Raw genomic sequence first — 20934 nt, 5'->3', positions numbered from 1 at the left:
GGGGGCGGCCGGAGCGGCGCCGCCGCCGTGCTCCGCGCGCCTCGGCGCCGGCCGGGCTGCGGCGGGCGGGGGAGACGCGCCGCCGGGGCCCCGCTCGCCGGGACCGGCCGCGGCGTTGCGGATCCCCGCGTCGTCTGTGGGTTTTTTTTTTTTATACGGAGGGGAGAGGTGGGGACGAGTTCTTTTATTTCCTGTGTGTACGTTGCCATGAGTGAGGGTGGCACTCGCTGTCTTCCATCGGATCTCGTTTCCCTGGGAAGAAATGGGGCGCGGAGGACCCTCCCCTCCCCCCCCCCCAGCCTGTTGCCTGTGCACCCCACCTTCCCTCTTAGGCTAGAGAGGGCGGGAGAGAGACTTGTCCTCCTGGAGGGGGTGTTTCAGGACATGGCGCGCGCTTGGGAAGCACTTGCACACCAAGCACCACTCAGGAGCTACATCACTCGCTTCGCGAAGCTTTGTGCCATGTTTGTGGCGGAGGATTTTTTATTTTATTTTATTATTATTATTTTTTTACTTACCTGTGATGTTTCTTCCGATATTTCAGTTTACATCTAAGGCTGTCGGTCAGGGCGCCCGGATCCGCCAGGAGCTGCAGGGCACTCATCCTGGGCTTAACTGTGTAGATGAGTCTTTTTTTAAAAATCATAGGAACCAGAGAGGAAGTTGAGTGATACCACTTCGTTTTATAGGACCTGCCTTCGCTGTAAGGATTTCGCATTCTTGCCGGCGGTGGTACCTATTTGTAAATTGGCCTGCGTCCCAGGACAGATTTGGGTTGTGTCTTGTTTTATTTTTATTTTTTTCCTTGAGCGTCCTGCGACCCAGCCCTGGTACAGTTGGATCTCGGTAGATCAATTTTATTTACTTTGGTGGATTTGATTCCCATCTCCACGCCCCTTTGGAACGTGGACTTTGCTCTAGTTACCCTTCTGGCCTGTCACAGCTTTGTCGAGCCATGAATAACAAAGTTTTGCCTTTTTAGTTTGTCCAAGTGACACACGCGAGTTTTCCCGCAGGGGTAAAATGTAGGTCAGCTCAGAATAACACTGCTTTTTATTGGACCCCACTGAGTGTGAGCATTCCTAATTCCGTGTCTGGTTCCTCTCCCTTCCTCATCAGGTTGGACGTTTTTCATTATTTATTCATTGAGCAAATGGTTGAGAGCCTGCTTCATGCCACGCATGGGCGGCAGGCGTCAGCTCTTGTGCTAAGTTGTCGTAGTCTCATCAGGAAGCTGACGATGCCTCTGTCCCACTGGCTTACCTGAAAGTCACCGGAACAGAGTGCTGCGGGGCCTGAAGGCAGGGAACAGTTCTGCCCGGAGTCCGCTGGGGGGAGGGCCTCACACCCGCGCTGACTCCTCACGGCGGTGCGGGATTTTGCCAGGTGCGTTCTGAGCAGAGGTGCCACCGCGTAGCGTGGTGGCATTATGAGATTTGCACACAGTCCCTCCGGCCGAGGCTCACCGAGTCTCGGGTTTGGCAGTGTAGTCAGGGGCTGCTGTATGGTTCATTTCAGATCACTTAGCACTTTGCCTTGCTTGCAGCAGGCACTCGAATATTTATTGACCTGACTTGAACAGAAAGGTGGAGGTCCAGATGGGAGGTAGGGAGACAAAGCAGGAGCTGTTGTCCCACAGGGGTTCGATGCTCAGGGCCTCTCAAGTCACAGAGTCTGAGTGTGAATCTGGCTCTTCACTCACTGTGTAACCTGTCTTTTCACCTTAGGTTGTTCATTCCAAAGCGTTTGGGGGATAAAACTTGGAAAAGTATGTCCATAGAATAGTGCTTGGCACATAAGGACTTGGTAGATGTTATTCTGTGTGAAGGCAGTGGACGTAGAAAGGCTGTGACATTTAGGAAGTACGATTGGTTGGGCAGGGTTAAGTGACTAGATGTGATTGCCGAGGGAGGGGACGAGTCCTCGGTCCTCTGACTGGAGTGTGCAGGTTAGGCTAGCTGCGAAGTCAGAACAGGGGTTGAATTCCCTCCCTTACCTTAGAACTGCTATCCCGACCGAGCCCTAGTTCCCTAACGTTTAGAAAGTGACCATAGTACCTGTCTAGCAGGGCCTGAGGATCACGTGAAACTATGCGTGTAATGCCGAGCACGTTACAAGTGCTCAATAAATATTAGTTGTTCCCTTAGCGGTGGCGACATTCACGAGCTAATGGGACGTTAGGAGATGTGAGAGCGGCAATTAAAAACAGTCGATGGGAGGAGTGGGAAGGGCGCTAATGAGCTTCGGACCGACCCAGCGAGATGCTAACGGGCGACTGATGAAATCGTTGGACCGGCGCGTCCAACAGGAGTTAGGAAAGAAAGGAAAGGAAAGACTGAAGGCAGCTCGCCTGGGGCCTCTGCGGCTGGGGGAAGTTGACGGAAGATTAGGGAAAAGAGAGGGAGAGGAGAGAGGAGGGGTGTCCCTAAACCGGGGCCAGGAATGTCCATGCCAAGTGGTAGGCATCTCTGCCTTTGAAATGCGTTTCGGCCACCACCACAGGGAGTCCAGGCTCACATAGGGGTCCGGGTCCCTGCCCTTCTCCCTCTCCTCTCCCCTGCCCCCCGCCCGCCATCCAAATCTTTTCTTGTCTCGTTATGCAGAGCCATTTCACTTTTCCCTACTCGTGGGGCTCAGGTGGACTCCAGGCCCGTCTTCTGTGTCCGAATCCAACAAGAATCAAAGGTCTCATTTCATGGGTTCTACTCTGCTCAGGAAGCAGTTGTCGGTTGGAAAAAAATCTGTGTATGTATATGTCTATGTATATATGTATAGTTCCCCATTTAAAACACATATATGTATGTATACGTGTGTACATACTTATATATACATACACATATGTATATCTTACATGTAGAATTATAGTTGTAGGAGACTTGGCCAGGCCTCAAATGACCCTGCTACAGGCCTGGCAGATTTATAAAATAAATCCTTTTAGCTTCCCTCTCATATATCTCTTTTCCTCAGAAAGTACAAAACGGTAGAAAAATCTTTGGTTATGTAACTTTTTGGCTGGCTAGAGTTAGAAGAAATGGCCATTTTGTATATTAGCCTAATGAAAAGTTATTAAGAGGACTTTTTTTTTAAAGGCAAGTGCTCACGATATACATTATAATAATAAACTGTCACTCACTTAGTACGTTTTTAAAGAGGCTTTCAGATGTATTATAGGACTCATATCTGTTTTGCTCACTGAAGAATTTCCAAGTACTTAGAACCATAAATACTAAGATACACACGAATGAATGAATTGGATCCGTTGGTTTTGATCTGTCTTGGTCCATAGACTTCTTCAGATCTTTGGACCAGTTCTCGGTCAGGGGGAAAGTGAGAGAATCGAGCCAGCCAGCAAGGCAGCCTAAAGTGCTTAACTTACCTGCAGGAAGATACCGCAACTGTAGCAGAATGCAGGGCCACTATGATTCAGTGATTTCCATGCCAGCCGCTGTAATTATCTGCATGATTCTCTCCTCTCTCACTCTTCAGTGTGACACCTGTCGGGTGTGGTAGGGAGGAACGGACTTGTCGAGGGATGCTGCTTTGTGCAGAGTTAACCTGACAACGGCCGCATCATCATAACTTTGTCCTCACTTGATCCTTAGCAAAAGTCCAGAGCAGAGCCTCGGAAGTCTCGATGAGAGCCCCCGAAAAGAAAGGAGCAAGCGAGTCGCACGCAGGGAGGGTTTAAGCATCCTCTGTACCTTTATCTTCCCAGGCTCAAGATTCAGGGCTGTTCTGACAGTGAGAGGCCCTCAGTGGAGCAGTTCTGTGGGGAAAAAATGATGTTGTTCTTAAAATTGGATTGGGTAGGGGAAATGAGAAATAGAAGCAAATGCAAAAAATAGGGAATAAATAGGTAAAAACATAATTATATACAATATACATACACGTATCCTATAGTATATATGTTATATATATTCTAAACCACCATTTGTCCACTTAAACGCATACCACGTTAATGTGTAAGACATGAGGTTCTAATTTTTCTCTATTGAAGGCATAATCTTAGAGTTCTTTTAAATAACAAGTGGCCCTAAAGTGTGTAACGGGGTCACTGTAAAAATGTTTACAACCAAGTCGTAAGGACGTGTGTCTCATGTGAAATAAGGCTGCGGTACAGCCTCCTCAGGCTCTGCTGGCCATCACCGTTCCGCAGATAAAAGGAAAGCAAGTCTGGGAACTGTGCGCCTCCCTTCCTCGCCCCCGCCACCCCGCACTGGGACGTCGACTCCCAGTCTTAAAAATCAATCCTTCATCGGAATTCTTACTACTGTCCGGTGAGACCGCGTGAACAATTACTGAACGGATCAATCGGACGCCTTCGCTTACACCTTTCTTATTTCCTCATTGTGTTGAGACCGTTGCCACTTTTTTCCTGCGTGATCATAATGTTTGAACTTTGACTTTTAACTGACTTAGATTCAGCCGGTACCTAAGCATCCGGGCTGTGGCCGGCACCGGGCTTTGGGAAGAAGATTGTCCCAGCCCGTGTGGAGCTGGAAATCGTAACAGACGTTCGGTCAAGGGCCATCTGCTGCAGGGGGACTGATGCCCTTGACTTCCAGTATTTCTGGTACCGCCCGGTACCCCCTCAAGTCCAGTGGCCTTCACGTGCACTGCAGCTTAACGCTGCCCCAGATTTCCCAGTCGAAACTGGAAACGTGTATGTCCTTGCCTCCGGCCTCAGGCCCCTGCCCTGCCGGCGCCCGTGACCCACACTGTGAGCCCCGGTGCAGCTTCCTCTGGGCAGAGCGGCCCTTCTGTTCCATGCTCCCTCCCACTGTCCCCTGTCGCGTTGACGGGTATCGGCCTTGGGGTCTCCCCTGTCCAGTTTGGCATCCATCGTTGGGCACTTCCGCCGACCCCTTCTGCTCCCGAATTCGGTGCGCCGGCCAGGAGCACCCCCAGTGAGCCCCGCTGCTCTCCCCGCCTGGCCGGGTAATGCCGGCAAAGCCGGGCCCCGGGTGCTTCGGAGCCATGTCGTCCAGTCCTAGTCACCGGCACTCGTGGCCGTTGGAACGGCCAGTCCGAATCGACACGTGCCGTTAAGTGTCAAGTGCACACCAGATCGTGAAGACTTAGTACCCCCGAAAGGTGAAATACCTCATTAATCATTTTTATATTGATTACGTGTTGAAATGAAAATGTTCTGGCTATATTCAGTTAAATAAAGTATTAGAAATGATTCACTTGTTGCCTTTAAAGGGACACATGTGGCTCCCATCCTGCGTCTGTTGGACAGCGCTGGCACCGGCCGTCGTCTGGGGAAACTGGGAGGGGATCTAACCCTGTCCCTGGGGAGCCTTTCGCTGAGGAAGTCCTCCAAGTAACCCCCCTCAGAGGGAGCAGCCAGACAGAGATGGGCATGATGAGGAAGGGTGACGTAGGCCAGGGACGAGGTCAGGGAGGTAGTCGGGGCCAGATCAGGTAGCCTTGTTGGCGCCAAAAAGGACTTTGTTCTTCATCGCTCTTGGGTTATTCCAAACCTTCATCTTTTATGGACCGTTTTATCCAACCCCAGCTCCTTCTGCCGGCTGGAGGTGACCTGGTCACTTCCTAATGGTGCGGTTTGGTTTCTCAGATTTCTCTCCCTCCCCTCCTCAACTCATCTGCGTCGGTCTCAGACCCGTTGAAGGCTGACTTTTCCACAGGTGGCCCTGATCTCATCCTTTAAAACCTCTTTCGGGAGAGGCTGCGTTAATGAACTTCCTTCCTTCCTCGCCACTGGCTCTCACGCCAGCCTCCAAATGTGCTCTGGCCTTAAAGCTTACACAGCAAAGCTCCACCGACCCCATAGCGATGTTTTTAAATTTAGTATTTTATTTAAAGCAACATACTCAAAATGAGTTGCTATCTAGTCAATATAAAATTAATAAGATAATTCGCATTTTTCATATCAAGTATTTGAAATCTGGTTATATTTTATGCTTACGGCATATCTCAGCGCAGATGCTAAATTTTCAGTGGTTAAAGTAAAAGGAATCTTAGCAAAATAATAATTTAACAGAGCTATTTTATGCTGCTTCTGTTTTTGTAGTTAAAACATAAAATTTACCATCTCAACCCCTTTTAAATGGACAGTCCAGTAGGGCTAAGTGTATTCACCTTGTGCAGCAGACGCGCAGAACCTTGTCATCCTGCGAAACCGAAACTCCGTTTCCATGAAGCGGCAGCTCCCCATTTCTTCCTGTCCCCGGCCCCTGGCAACCAGCACTCTGTTTCTATGGATTCGATCACTGTAGATACCTCACGCAAGCATGAAATCATACAGCATTTGTCTTTCGTGACTGGCTTATTTCGCTTCACATGATGGCCTCGGGCCGCGTCCCTGCCGTAGCATGGGACGGGATTTCTTTTTAAGGCCGAACAGTCTTCCGTCGTGTGTCCGTACCCCATTCCGTTTATCCAGTCTTCCCTCTACGAATGTCCGGGCCGTTTTTGCCTCTTGGCTTTTGTAAATAGTACCGCAGTGAACAGGGGTGTGCAGATCGCTTTGGGACCTTGCTTTGAATTCTTTCAGAAGTGAGACTGCCGCATCGTTTCGTGTTCTATTGTTAATTTCCCGAGGACACCCACGCCGTCCCCCGTGGTGGCTGCGCCGTTTTGCGATCTCACGAGCAGCACACGGGGGCTGCGGTTTCTCCACGTCGCCAGCACTTGTTATTTTCTGTCTTTTTTTTTTTTTTTTTTTTTTGACCGTAGCCATCCTCACAGGTGTGCGGGAAGATCGCACTGCGGTTTCGATTCGCATTTCTCTGATGATTAGGGATCTCGAGCATCTTCTCATTATGCTCGTCGGCCATTCGCATATCATCTTTGGACAGTGTCTGTTTAAGTGGTCGGCCTATTTTGAAATTGAGTTGCTTGATTTTTGTTGTTGATTTCTAGGAGTTGTTTATATATTCCGGATATGAACCCCTTATCACAGGGGTCCCCAAGCCCTGGGCCGCGTGTCCCATTAGGAGCTGGGCCACACAGCGGGAGGTACCCGGCAGGCGAGGGCGGGAGGCTCCACCTGCATCCGCAGCCGCAGCCCCCAGCGCCAGCATCACCGCCTCGGCTCCGCCTCAGATCCTCAGGCGTTAGAGTCTCACAGGAGCACCTGTCCCTGGTGTCGAAAAGGTTGAGGACCGCTGCCTTATCAGATAAACTATTTGCAAGTATTTTCTCCTGTTCTGTAGGTCGCCTTTGAACTTTGTCGATTGTGTCCTTTCGATGTGCAGAAGTTTTTAAATCCGATGTAGTCCTTTTTGTCCATTTTTACTTCTGTTGCCTGGGCTTCTGATGTTATTTATATTCGAGACGTCTTTGCCGAATCTAATGACATAAAGCTTTTCCCCTATATTTTCTTCTAGGAGTTTTGTACTTACAGGTTCTAGATTTTGGATGAGTTTTTGAATGTGGTATAAGATAAGGGTACAAACAATATTCTGAACATATTTCTGAGACTTTATGGAAATTAAAGGGAAAAGTCCGAAATAATATGTAACACTTGGTTCTGAGGGGTTGATGATGGTTATTGGGCTAGGACACAGTTCTCAAATGGTGCTGAACAGTGTATTCCAGTGTGAATTTTTCTCTTCCTTTTGTTTCTTACAGTCCTGTGCCCCGTACTAAATGCGTGACACCTCTGGCCAGTGGTCGCCAAGTACGCCTTTTCAGACCGTTCTGTCAGGGCCGTTTAATAAGGTTCCAGAAGTATCCTGAACAATTAGATCTCACGTGAAATATTTATTACCCTCGTTAATTTCGCTTATTTTTGGCTTTGCGCTTTCATTATAGATGAGATACATTAACCGATACTTCAATAGACTCATTTCCGAGTTTGTTAAAAATAGATATAATTTTCCTGGCTCTCCGACCTATTCTTTCTCCAGGTATATGAAGTGCTTTCGTTAGCACGTTTGAATGATTCTTCTACCTTTGACAGTATATGATCACATCGAGAACCTAAATAACATTGAGAAGCTCTTCAGGACTTACTCTGTGAGTCTGGATTTTCTTTAACGGTCTGGTAGCTATTTACACAAAGGTCTAAACTTTTTTTTTAATGAATTCATTTTGCAGGAGAGAGAAGGATGATAAAGCCTGGGTACCCTTAAACTTCAGGTTGACTCAGACACCTCAACTTTCAACTGATATATATTGTATTAACTTTTTTCTTATAAAAGGTTTGCATGTTATAAAGTTGCTCAGTCTGATTTTAATCTTCTAAATGTGCCCTTGTGACTGAATTGTATTTATAGTTTGGGTGCACCAGAGGCAGTAAATCAAACTCGGTGCTGGAAGAAAGCAAAATGGACCATTAAGTAGTTCTTAAAATGTTTATTGGTAATATACTATTCTTTATGTCTTCATAAAGAATTACTCTTTGGGTTACTTGAAAATTGTTTTATTAATAGGAAGGAAGGAAGGAGGGAAGGAAGGAAGGAAGGAAGGAAGGAAGGAAGGAAGGAAGGAAGGAAGGAAAGGAGGGAAGGAAGGAAGGAAGGAAGGATTCTCTAAGTATACCAGGGTTTTTGGAAGGATATCTTTCTGGAAGATAAAGCTTAATGTTCTTAAAAATAATATATTTCATTTTAAAATAATACCTATTTTAAAGACTATTTTTCTGTTTGATAACTAGTGAGAAGCAAGTAACAGATCTAGTTGATTTGCTCTGCTGCATACATTATCGAGTACACGCGGGTCTGAGGGTACAGTTGGTTTTCTTTTTTTGTACCACATTTTCTTAATGATAGAAGTAATACATGCCAACTATAGAATATTAAGGAAAATCCTAAACTATTCAAAGAAAGTAAAAATTGCTAATAATCCCACCAGTTATGATTCTTTTAAAATAATTCATTTATTCAACAAATATTTGACTGTCTACTCAGTACTTTGTACCGTTCTCGATATTTGGGGCAGGAAAGTACATTATAGGAGTCGTTGATCTCAAAAATTGAGACAAATCAGATTCCCGTTTCAGTACAATTATATTTAGATATAAACATGATTTAAATGATGGAACTTAAACATAGAGTGTCTTCTGGCAAGGCAAAAGTTGACAGTTACTATAAATTAGAGGTAAAGAATAGTCTCAAGTGAAAATAAATTTCAACGTCTTTGTGATGGTGGACGTCCCGAGACAGCTGAGGGCGTGATCAGGTGTGGTTTCCCCGCTCGACGTTTACTCGTCGCCTGTTTTGTGCCGGGCACAGTTCCGGATGGCGGGACCGTAGTGATGAACTAGGTGAGGGGGGTCCCCGTCCGCAGGGAGGTCACATGCTGAGGCCGGGTGGCAGCAGGAGCGAGAACCAGTGACCAGGTGAGCAGATGCATGAGGAGTCTGGCGACCGGGGCTGGGAAGGGGGCAGGTCGCGTGGCCAGCCCGTCACACAGCGTCATCTTTGTTTCGTGCCCTTTGGCGCTTTCGCCCGGAGGTCTCTCACCCCGTGAAAAGGCCAAAGAGCAACAGTAGGAAGGAGTTAAGAGAAGCAAGGCGAATGGAAAATCCTTCTGGCTTTTCATGAAGCCGGAGTCTGTTGCATTCGTACCGACTTGAGTTTATACCTGTCAGTTTCTCCAAAGTACTTAGCTATTCGTGTGTTCCGAATTAGGAAAAATAAAAGCCTGCCAGTTATTCCTCGTGGAATTTGCGGTTTTATTTTGAAGTTTCTCACGTCTCTCTGAGAAACGATCATCTGCGTCACCTTGTAAAGAACCCTCGGTGTGTAACAGCCGATTCGACAGTCTTTACGACTGACGTGGAAGACTTGTGGCCTGCTTTCTTTAGTACGCAAGAACTTGGAGTGTGACCCATGACTCATCAGTTGACGTCGTGGTGCATTTTTAGAAACGAAGAATGCCTAGCAGGTTTCCCCTGGGCCGCAGTGGGACGGGGTCCGCCGGATCCGGCCGCCGTGGCTTCGCCTGCAGCTGTGTGTGAAATCGATTCTTAGAAGTGTGTCGTAGCGCTGGGCCTTTCAGTGGGTTTGCACAGCACTGGATCAACTCCGTGTGTGTGTCCTGCAGAAAGATCCAGATTGCGCAGCAGCAACTGCATTTCTCCCATTTTTATGGTGTGAGGTCACTTTGCAGATAAACGTAGTATTTAGGCTTGTGTTTTACTTATTGAATTTTGAAACACAGAGATGAAGCCATGAAGAGGAAGCATCGTCCTGGGCAGACTATTCCATTTTTAATGTCCACAAATTGTTTCTATTTTTATCTCATTTGTTTGCTTTCTAATTTTAATCATGTGGGTAGGAACCCAGCTCGGCTGCTTTCCTGTTTTATTTCCTTTTGTTCATGCTTCCCCTGGGCTTTACTCTCATACACCTGAAAGTCCGTCCGTGCAGTAGGTACTTGATGAAAAACAAGTGTGCTCACAGGCCTTTACCACAGCCACCCAGCGCCTCTGAGGTGACGCTGTTGGCTTTTTGTACACCCTTCTAGGCACTTTTTGTGCATATAAACTCATGTGGCTATCTATATAGAGAGATACCTCTAAACGCTATTGTGCACCTCGACTTAAATTAGCTCGAAATTTGTTTAATTTGCTAGTCTTTTTGAAATTTCACCTGGTCACCTTTTAATTTGCTGACCTCACCCAAGTTGTATTACCTTAAAGAAGTGTTTCTCTCTCGAAGAGCACGAAGATTTTTCCGTGAAGAGTTTTGCCCTGCTGGGTATGACTGTGGACGAAATGCTTATTTGAACTATTTTTTTAAAACTTTAAATCATGACCTTGTTGCTTATTCCTGTTTAAAGGGAACGCTAAACATAATGAAAATTAATTTGGTCCACTTTATGATGCTTTAATAGAAAATGAGACATTTCCTCGTTTCGTTTAATCTAGCAAATATAGTACAACCATGGAAGAATATCTGTCTGGTACACTTTAAATTTTGCTAAAAAGCTTGGTTATTAGGGAATATGATAGCACAAATTATGCCTCATTCTAAATTGCTCGTTTAATAAGTCTAGTCTGCTTGCTAATGGTCTTGGTGCATTTTACTGTGTTCACCAGTTCTGTAGATTGTATCTGTACAGTGCGAATGTTTGTAGTAGACACTCTTAGAATATCTTTTATTTTGAGAAGTGCTGCATGCATCCATTTTATTCTAAAACGGGAGGGGGGAGGGCAGTCTTCCCTTGCATTCAATTAGAACATGCTAGTTGTGGAGGGGGAAAAAGCGGATTGTTTTCAGTAGTTTATGAGTATCACCCTAGAAAGATTTCATATTTTCACTGCATACTGCCTCCCTTGTGGTCGTGAAATGTAAATGGGCAGAATGTAGAACTGTCAATAGTAACCATTGCAATAACTACCATTTGAGTGACTGCTCTGTGTACAAATATTTCCAATCATGTAACATGAGGCATTAATATTTTGAAGGGCTGTTTTATTTGCGCTATATCCGAGTCTGGGTAGTGACTTAAAATATAGTTGAGGATTTTCTTTCTTTTAATTTTTCTCAGTACGAGAACTCTAGAATTCAAAACACTCATTTGAATAACTTGGAAGGACCTCTGGCAACCCGTGGGACTCCATCTGGGTGAATGCCACAGCTACCGCAGTCCGTGGAGACCGACGTCGAGAACTCAGATCTGGGCCGCTCGGTGCTGGTCTTTCGAGGTCTGGCCCTAAGCCGTTCTTGATCTGATGATTTTTATATATGTTAAGTTGTAACTGAAGCACATCGAGCATTTAAGTAATAAATGCTTTTCTTTAATTATCGGGTTCATTGATTAGCCCGCAAAGCCACAGCACTGAAATTTCTTCTATCTCGCCCGTACCTAAGCCAGTGAAGTCTGGGAATCTTAATTTTTAGCAACACCGTCGCCATCAAACTGTCTGACTGCGGGTTAGTTCCACTTTATTTGCTTTATTGTGTGGGTTTGAGCACAGATCTCTTGGTACTTATTGTGGGAAATAACGACTAAAAAGTTTGCTCTTTTTCTGTAACTATTTTTTTTATGAAAAAATATAAGATTGGCTGTGAGGCAAAATCTGCCATCTAAAACCGTCTATTTGCACTGCTAACGGTGGTGACCCGTGCTTGCCTTATAAAAGGCAAAAAGCAGACTAACCGTGTTAGCCCTTCGGATTGATGTAGCAGCATCTCGTAATGGTGTCTTGGCCGGGAACCAGTAAAGAAAGTTATTTCTGTCTTACAACATCGTAGTCATCTATCATCATAAAAATGCGGAGATGTTCAGTTATACATCTGACACTGCTCTTGTGCATACACTTGTCTGTGAAAATAGAGAATTTCGGGTCAGGATATTTAGAGCGTCCAGTAAGTACTGTGAAGGTCAAACACAAGTAAAAGATAAATGCTCACACAAAACTCCTGAGAAGCTTTGAATTCAGATCATTTTTATAGTAATCACAGTGTCGGACGATAAGAAAAAATCTTCCGTTTGGTACATTTCTAGAATCGTGGAATTTGGGATCTACAAGTAACCTGAGGGTTCCTCGAGTTTGGCCCGCTAGTACAGGTTAAGAGAGGAAGTCTAGAGAGGGGTGACCCGCCAGGTCGGGGGCCTGGTCACGAGTCGCAGAGCTGCGGGTCGAATCCAGGCCCCTGTCGCCGGTCCAGGGGGAGGAGCTGGGCCGCCCCGCAGTCCAGCCTGTCTCCTCCTGTCTGCGGCATCCTCTGCAACCATTCGTCTAGTCATAAATTTGTATTATGAGGCTCGTGGCTTGTAAAAGGTTTCTCTGGCAGTGTGACATTTTTAGCTTCACAGTAATCTACCATTTCTCTCTCACACGTGCGGAGGTTGAGATGTATAGACGTTTGAGAGCGTGCCATGTTACAATGCCACATTGCTAGTGCCTGAGTGGCTGGGGACCCCCACTCCACGGTCAGGGCTCTTCTGAAGCCCTTTGTGCCCTTGGATAATTGATAGTTGGTGGAGAAATTGCAACCGACCCACAGTTAGAGAAATTAAAAAGGGATTGAAAATAAGAATTCGTTAATTGCTTGAAAACAGATGTTTTCTAAATTTACCATACAAGAAGTTAAACGTTTGAAAGGTTTTCTTCTTCAGAAGAAAGATTATTTAATTAAAATCAGAACTCTTGCCTTTGAATGTAGCATGAAGACGTTTTAAAGTATATCCATCCAGCAGATAAACACCGCGTACGGTGGAACCGAACCGGTGGGAAGTGCAGGTCCCGCCCCCGCCCCCGCCCCCACGGCAGGTTCTGCACACTGTGCCACACGTGTGGCTCAGTGGCATTCTCCGAGACCCGCAAAGGGCCCCGGCTCAGGAGGCCGGTGCTGCTGCGAGGAGCTCACGTGCCGTAGGGGCCACTCTTCTGGGAGAAAGTTCTTCCCGCAGAGGTCTCTGCTTACTGGCAGAGGTGTGTCTGGGAACCTAGCGACAGAGAATGTTTAGCATCCCATATGGCGTATTTCCTTTCTGAAATAGTTTCATATCAATTCTGTTTTTCAATTACTTTAAGTAGCATAAGTTAGTATAATTTTTGAAACTATAACTTTAGTATAACTATCTGATCCTACAGGAACTGGGTAGATAATCCCGTTTAGTTTTTGCCTTTATCGTTTTGCATTGAAAGGGAGTTTTTCATCACAGCTTAACGGGTCAAGATTCAAGGTAGAAGGACTTTTGGAATTTGTAAATTCTCTACTAGCCACAATTGAACTTTCTTTTTATAGAATACGATATTATTAAAGTTATCAAAAATAATAATGAACAGGTCTTAGGACTAAAAGAGAAATGTCACAGCTGTAAATATTTTATTGTACGTAAAAAGATATGCAATTGCGAGAATGGCAGAACTAGGTTTAAACTGTGTGCGTGTGCGTGTGTGTGCGTGCGTGCGTGTGTGTTCAATCACCATTTAAGCAAAGCTTGTCCTGCATAGACAGGAAGCCAGGGCACCAGGATGTGTGTGGCATTCTGGCCCATAGTAGACATCGGATAAACATGTGGCGAGTGAAAGGTCGCGTCGCGCCGTGACCTAGTTACCCAGCTGGCTCGGAGCTCAGAGCCTCAGTTGCATCCCTTCTAGCATTTTCCGCTTAATTTACTAATTTCCTAGGTTGACTGACTTCATCTAACTATAAATAGCATCTTAAAATTTTTTAAATGGTTTTTCAAATATTTCTATTTGCTAAAATGGGATAAGAGGCAAATAGCTCAGTGTGCTGAATGATATATAATTTTATGTAGGAAATGAGAGACTTATGAATGTGGAGTTGTCGGAAATTGATATTTGATAGTTTTCCAAGTGCCAGCAATAGGAAGTAGTTTTGATTGTCGGGCTCTCATGTAATACGGTAAATATTTCTATACATCCGAATATCCAGACACCTTATTCCCAGTGGAGAAGCATGTGGGGGAAGGAACTGGATTCCAGGAAAGACAGACGCTGTGCTTTATTCCAGCAAAGCCTCATCTCAGCGTTTCGCCTTTACCGGTTGTGTCTTTTTTAAAAGTAGCGTTGGTTGTTCCCGTCACTTCTTATGAAAGGACGTCAGAACCCTTCAGCGCTCTGCCCCGGCTGTTCCGAGGGCGACCCGGGATCCCCGTTCTCTTTCATGGGGTCCACGGGGTCAAAACCGTTTTCCTAAGGCGTTCCTGCATTTTTCACTTTCATTCTCTCATGAATGTCCAGTGGAGGTTTTTTTTTTTTTTTTTTTTGGAGGTTTTTTTCCTAGAGGATACTTGACGCATGATCGCACAACAGATCAAAACCAGAAACGGATCTGAGACTCTAGATTTGCAAAAATGTAGAACAGTGCCTCTCTTTCTCATTATATTTTTTATTTTAAAAAGTTTTTTTTTTATAAAAATGTTAACATGACTTTATAGTTTTGTTAACATATAAATATTTAAAGCATTTTAATGAATTAATTGCATTGTCCTTTGGAGTACGTCATACAAATGGAATAATGCAGTATGCAGCCTTTTAGAATTGGCGTTTTCCACTCAGCCTCATCCTTTGGAGATGTGGGCAGGTGGTTCTGTTTAGCCGTAGTTTGTTCCTTTTCACTGCTGAGTAGCATGTCATGGTATGGATGTGCCATAGTTTTGTAGCTGTTCACCTGTTAAAGGACAATCTGGATCATTTCTAATTTGGGGTATTACAGTGTAGCCTGTACAGGTTTTCCTACGAACATCGGTTTTCATCTTTCTGGGGCGAACGCTCAGGAGTTTGGTTGCTAGGTTGCGTGTTACTTTTCAAGAAAAGCCGAGCTTGTCCAGAGTGGATAAAGGGACCCTTAGCTGTAAAAGTTTGACGACCGCTGCTTGAGGCAAAGGCAGCTATCAAAGCTGATTCGTAATATATAATCAAAATTTTCTTGTGTTGATATCATCAAGTAAAAAAAAAAAAAAAAGACGCTCTTTGTCCCCTCAGACTTTTGAAGATTCAAGAGAGTGATATGTTAGTCTTTGTACTCACAGGGCAAGGTCCAGCGTCGCGATCGCTTTGCAATGCCTGAGATAAGTGTGTTTGCTTTTCTCTTACGCGTTTCTATGATTGTGTTATGTGTTTCAGAACTCTTGTACATCTCAGGCTCACGCGTGAGCCTGAGAACAAACTTTGTTAGTGCATAACATGTGCCAAGAACCGGGAGTGCGGGAGGCAAGGCAGTCACTGATGTCTTTGCCCTCAGAGATGAGGAGAGTGAGTGACAAGCCGGCAGATGCCGCATCTGTGAGCGGCAGGTGTGTGCGCGAGCGCCAGGAGCCTACGGGCAGCGCGGCGTGCCGGGGAGGACGGGGCCGACGGGGTGGGACGGGGGAGGCTGGGTGTGCGCCTGGACCGCCGGGCCGAGCAGGAGCTGGCGGGAGGACGCGGGAGGAGGGGCCGTCCTCGGGCTCTGGGCATCAAGGCCTCAGAGCTGCTTACGTCGGTGGTAGGGCGTGGCTCACTGTGGCTCACTGTCGTTTGTCTCTGCACGGGACCTCCCAGGCTACGACCAGTTAGGCCCCTTCCACCTGAATCAGTAACGTCCGGAGAAACGACCCGAAGGACACACGGTTTCGGAGGGGCCCGATCAGTGGCGAAGCCGTAATGCTCCCCGAAAGTCTTCGTGCCGCGCCAGGACGTCCTCGTCCCGTGGATCGGGAAGAGCAAGGCCGGAAAGCCTGACGGCGTCGGGCGGCGAACCGTGCCTTCGAGCGCCCTTCACACTGCACTGGCTCTATGTCAAGACATTATTTCGAATGTGGTGTAACATTCCTGGCCAATGTAGTAGTTTCTGTCTCTTCACTCTTCCTGGAATATTAGATAAACAGATAATGTCGTTTGTAAAGTTACACACTGCGCTACACACTGGGAAGTATTTAAGGCAGTGATGTATTTAACTTGTACTTTAATATTTCAAACTGTGCTTATAGCACATCTGAAATCGGAATTGTGTAAACATGGGCAGATCCTCCCATTTACATAGATGTATTTCTGGTCACCTAAACTAACCAAGAGTGAGCAAGCATGGTGTCGCCCAGCGGTCACTCAGCATTTACTGAGCTTCTCCCCTGTGGGACGTCCAGCTTAAAGAGCTCGTAGGCTAGGGAGGGACAGCGGTGTGAGTAGTGTCACGTGTCATAGTGGGCTTGTGCGCAAGGAGAAATGAAATCATCTGCCGGGGTCGAGAATAGAGAGATGGGATCGGGGCTTGGAGAAACAGGGTCCGCCGCCTTGGTCCTTACGAACCTCACACAGCGAGGCCTCCACGGAATACCGGCCTCTGTCCCGTAATCACGGCAGTCACCGCGATTATAAATGGTATGGCTTTGGGCAAATGAAAATCTGTGTGAACTTTCTTTTTTCTTCTTTAGTAATAGTGATAATAGCTAACACTTCTATGGCATCTACCATGGGTCAGGCAGTGTTTTAAGATGTATGTATGTATGTATACACACACACGCACACGCACACACGTGCTTATTTGCTCCTTATATCAGCCCTTTGAGACAGGCACCGCGTTTACCCCACTTCACATATGAGAAAGAAACACATTTAGGGAGGATTCGCACCCTCACGCAGTGGCCGCAGGGTGACCGCTGACGTCGTCCGGCCTCGCAGCCCTGGGATCGGCGTTAATACGCACGTGTTCGGCCCGCGATGAGTTTCGTCTATTTCACGGTGACAGAGGTATTTCGGGGCTGGCAGTATGCAACGACTGGGTATTTAAAGTGGGAACATGTTGTTTTTCCTCTTGAAAAGATTTTGCGATACAATGAAAACAACCAAAGAACTAAAAGTTATTTAGAGATTTAAAAAAAAAAATAGCTAAAGCATAATAGTCCTAGGAGAAATGCTTTCCTAGTCATTATGTGGGCGGCTGGAATTGCAGTATATTTTCCTGAGGCCAGGAAGAATTAGAATAAACCGCTGTCACCGCGGAGAGCAGCGGGCACGTGACCCTCTTTCCCGCCTGTGTAGGAAGCAGGCATCTGGGGCCTTCTGTGTCGGCGGGCCCGGGCCGACGGAGCAGGCCGCCAAGACAAGTGGACTCTCTCTCCCCGATCTCGCAGACCTCGCCCTTGACCTTTGGAAGGCTCCACCGCTCGGAGGGTAAAGAATAATAAGGCCCAGGAGTTCCCGAGCAGAAGGGACGTTTGCCCTCTCAATGTCGCTGCTCCCAGGCCTGATCGCAGGCTACTCTCCCCGTCGTTTTATTAAGCAGTTTCTGGAACCACACGATGTGTCTAAGGCCATGCCATCCGAATCCTGTCCCTCCCTGCCCCCTTGTAAGTCATGGCAGTTCTCGTTACAGCCGTTGAAATGTTAGTGTTGTTTTTCTGTTAAATATGCCAAGTAAATAAAGTAGCAAATACGCGTGTGTGGTGAGAGGGGAATGTCATCATTGGAGCACGTGCCGGAGCGTCAGCCTGGGGTCCCGCCTCCCCGTCCCTGGGCGGGAGCCGAGTCCCCTGACTCCCCTGCCCCGGGGACGGTTTCTTCACCCAGCCCCCTCAGGTTCCTGTGACTCAGCATCGCGATGCCCTTGTCCGTTTCTCTCTGGCTCATGTTTGCTGTCACAGCTAACTCGGCAGTCCGTATTTTTGTCTCCTGTTGAAAGTATTTCCGGCCGCAAAGCCACCTGGAGCCAGGCCCCAGGTCTCCTCGTCTCCCTCTGTGTTCACACGGCACCCTGCGCATCACCTTCTCAGAGAACTCGTCACGCTGGACTTCAGTCCCGGAGTTCCTCAGCCGCCCTCGCCCTGCCCCTCGTCCGCCCTTGCTCAGTGCGTGGCACGTGCTCGATATTGTACATATGGACAGAAGAATGAGTACGGACAGCTGCTGCCCGTAGAGATGGCTTTGTCACCCCCGGTGATGCGGCACGCAGCACGGGAACCTCATCCGAAGGGGGCGTCCCCTGGTGGCCCGCGCCGAACTGGGGCCGGCCGTCGTAAGAGTCTTGTGTCGGAGAGGACACACGCACGCACACACGTGCACACGCGTGCACACATGGCCGCCCTGAGTGAGCCAGAACAAATGCAAGTGTGGAATGACGAGAGCTGGAACCGAAACCGATAGCAGGTCTCGTCCGTCTAGCTGAATCGGAGCAGGTTTCTCCTCTCTCGACGGCATAACGTAGTATTACATTCTCTGGAGTTCGCGCAGATGTTATTTATAGACGTTATGCAGATTTTATTCCTATAATGTTATATATGAAGAGAATATTCAGATTAGACGTATTTTGAAATCCATTTCCCTCCAAACAGCGCAGAGCAAAGGTCTATTTTTTTTTTTCTAGCAGACACCAAATTATCCTTGAGACTACATTTCAAAGATACAATTTTGGTTTAGTCCTATAAATGCATAAAATCAGAGGCAAAGAACCATGACTAGGATCACTAGTGCAAACGTGTTAGGTACTGTACCTCGAATTGCGTTATTAGCATACTGTGTAGATTAATTGGCTCTAAAACAACCATCGAGCAGTGAGTTATTAGGATTTCAGTCAGTAAAACAAATTGGTTGTTTCTTACATCACACCATATAATATTTGGCATCTTTCCTTTTCATCACAGTTTCTTTTTTTACTGCAAACTTGGCAGCGTAAGTCATTCTGAGCCAACTAGCAAATGTGTTAATTTCATGTTAACGTTTTTATGACTAATTTATTACCTGATCTAAATTTTAATTTTTTTACTAAAAAAGAAGTTAACCGGTGATGTCGTGTTGATGCTCTTAGCCCATCTCGATGGATATTAATTACTTTTTTTTCCCCGTTCGTTTTAGTCAGACACGTCACCTTCTAGTGACGGGAACGCAGCCGGAAGTGGGAGTCGAGCGTGTGAAAATCCAGAAAGTGCTTCAAAATGGGAACGGCGAGTGACGAGATGGTATCCGTGGACCAGACGTCCTCGTCCTCCTTCAACCCCCTGTGCTTCGAATGTGGCCAGCAGCACTGGACAAGGGAAAACCACTTGTACAACTACCAGGACGACGTGGACGATGACCTGGTGTGCCACATTTGCCTTCAGCCCCTGCTGCAGCCGCTGGACACCCCCTGCGGACACACGTTCTGCTGCAAGTGCCTCCGGAACTTCCTGCAAGAGAAGGATTTCTGCCCCTTGGACCGCAAAAGACTCCACTTCAAGCTGTGCAAGAAGTCTAGCATCCTAGTTCACAAACTTCTGGACAAGTTATTAGTGTCATGTCCGTTTTCTTCCGTGTGTCAAGACGTCATGCAGCGCTGTGACCTGGAGGCGCACCTCAAAAACAGGTAAGCAGCAAACTCGCAAGAAAGAGAAGGTGTTCAAAAAAAAACTGGACATAACGATAAGTAAGTCGTACGGAATAGTCTTGAGCTTTATTATTTATCAAAAAACGTGCATACGGAAACAGGGTAGACTCTAAAACGGTAGACTCTTTTTGCAAGGCAGTTTGGCACTTTGTTTCAAAAACCGTAGATGTAAGTATCCTTTCATCTAGCTTATTATCCTAAGAAGGAAAGATTGTATACATTCACTGCAACATTGCACATAGTTCATTGGAGTCGATCTAATTAACAGTAGGGGAAGAGTTAAAAGTATGATAGTATAGCAACTATTGGGATATTTTGTAGCCAATATAAGTGATGATTTTGTTGTAACGGGAAAATGAGTATATATGATTTTATTTGCTGATATAAAGACTGTGTTCAGGGATCAGACTGAACAAGAACTAGGGGTGTGGAAACTTTAAACATTTAGTGGTTATTTTGTTCTACTAATAAAAGCTTTTTAAAACTTAAGTAATTTAGTTTGCTGATTGTTTAGTGAGTTTTATCATTTGACTTTCGTAAAATTCTCAGTCTTTGAAATCATTGATACCATTAGGAAGGATTAAAATACATCTCATGTCAAGTTGGTCGGATCACATAAAATGACAGAAATAAATGCATATATTGCTAAATTTCAGAGTTAAACCACTTGTGTGTTGTGTAAAGCGATAGTCATTTTGCATATGTCATCGGTTTGGCTCAAATAAACTCTTAGAAAAATTCTCTTAGAAAAAGCTGCAGTAATTTTGATTGTGAAACAATGCATAGTACAATATAATAGACTTAGAAATAACACTATTTATTATACTTACATGTATTTTATATATATATTAACAACAAGGTATAGAACAGCTTGTCATGTTACTCACACATGAGATCATAGACTTATCTAATCTAATCCCCTCACTTTACAAATCAGGAAACCGGGTCAAAGATTTAGAGCTAGTTAAAGGAATAGTTAGACTTAAGCGTCATGTTGTCATTTACCATTCTAGGACACCACGCTGACCTTACTCAGCTTGAGCCACGCTCTCCACTGCTACGCGCTAGGAAGAGTGTCATACTCACACGAGCATGCGCGTTGTAACACTGAGTGTCAGTGTGATAGAATGAGTGTACTAATCAGACATGATTTAAGATACGTGAGAAAGAACGTGTTATTAAAAGATCAGAAACACGAAGATTT

General features: G+C 46.0%; 1 protein-coding gene across 7 annotated transcripts in view; it reads left to right on the top strand.

Moving 5' to 3' along the window:
* LNX2 (ligand of numb-protein X 2) overlaps positions 1-20934 on the top strand; it is a 54386-nt gene that overhangs the window by 2107 nt on the left and 31345 nt on the right. For 2 of the 7 annotated variants that reach the window (XM_036228384.1, XM_036228383.1), the window contains exon 2: positions 19223-19709. In XM_036228384.1, the coding sequence (XP_036084277.1) occupies positions 19303-19709 (407 nt within the window). In that variant the 5' untranslated portion in view covers positions 19223-19302. Of the gene's footprint in view, positions 1-159; positions 2746-15897; positions 19710-20934 lie in introns of those variants that run through there. The other 5 variants (XM_036228381.1, XM_036228380.1, XM_036228379.1 and 2 more) reach the window with 5 other exon arrangements.

The sequence above is a fragment of the Rousettus aegyptiacus genome, unplaced genomic scaffold, assembly GCF_014176215.1.
Source record: "Rousettus aegyptiacus isolate mRouAeg1 unplaced genomic scaffold, mRouAeg1.p scaffold_m13_p_11, whole genome shotgun sequence".
NCBI lineage: Eukaryota > Metazoa > Chordata > Mammalia > Chiroptera > Pteropodidae > Rousettus > Rousettus aegyptiacus.
Note: the sequence above shows the minus strand (reverse complement) of the source record. Positions and strands in the feature narration are given on the sequence as shown.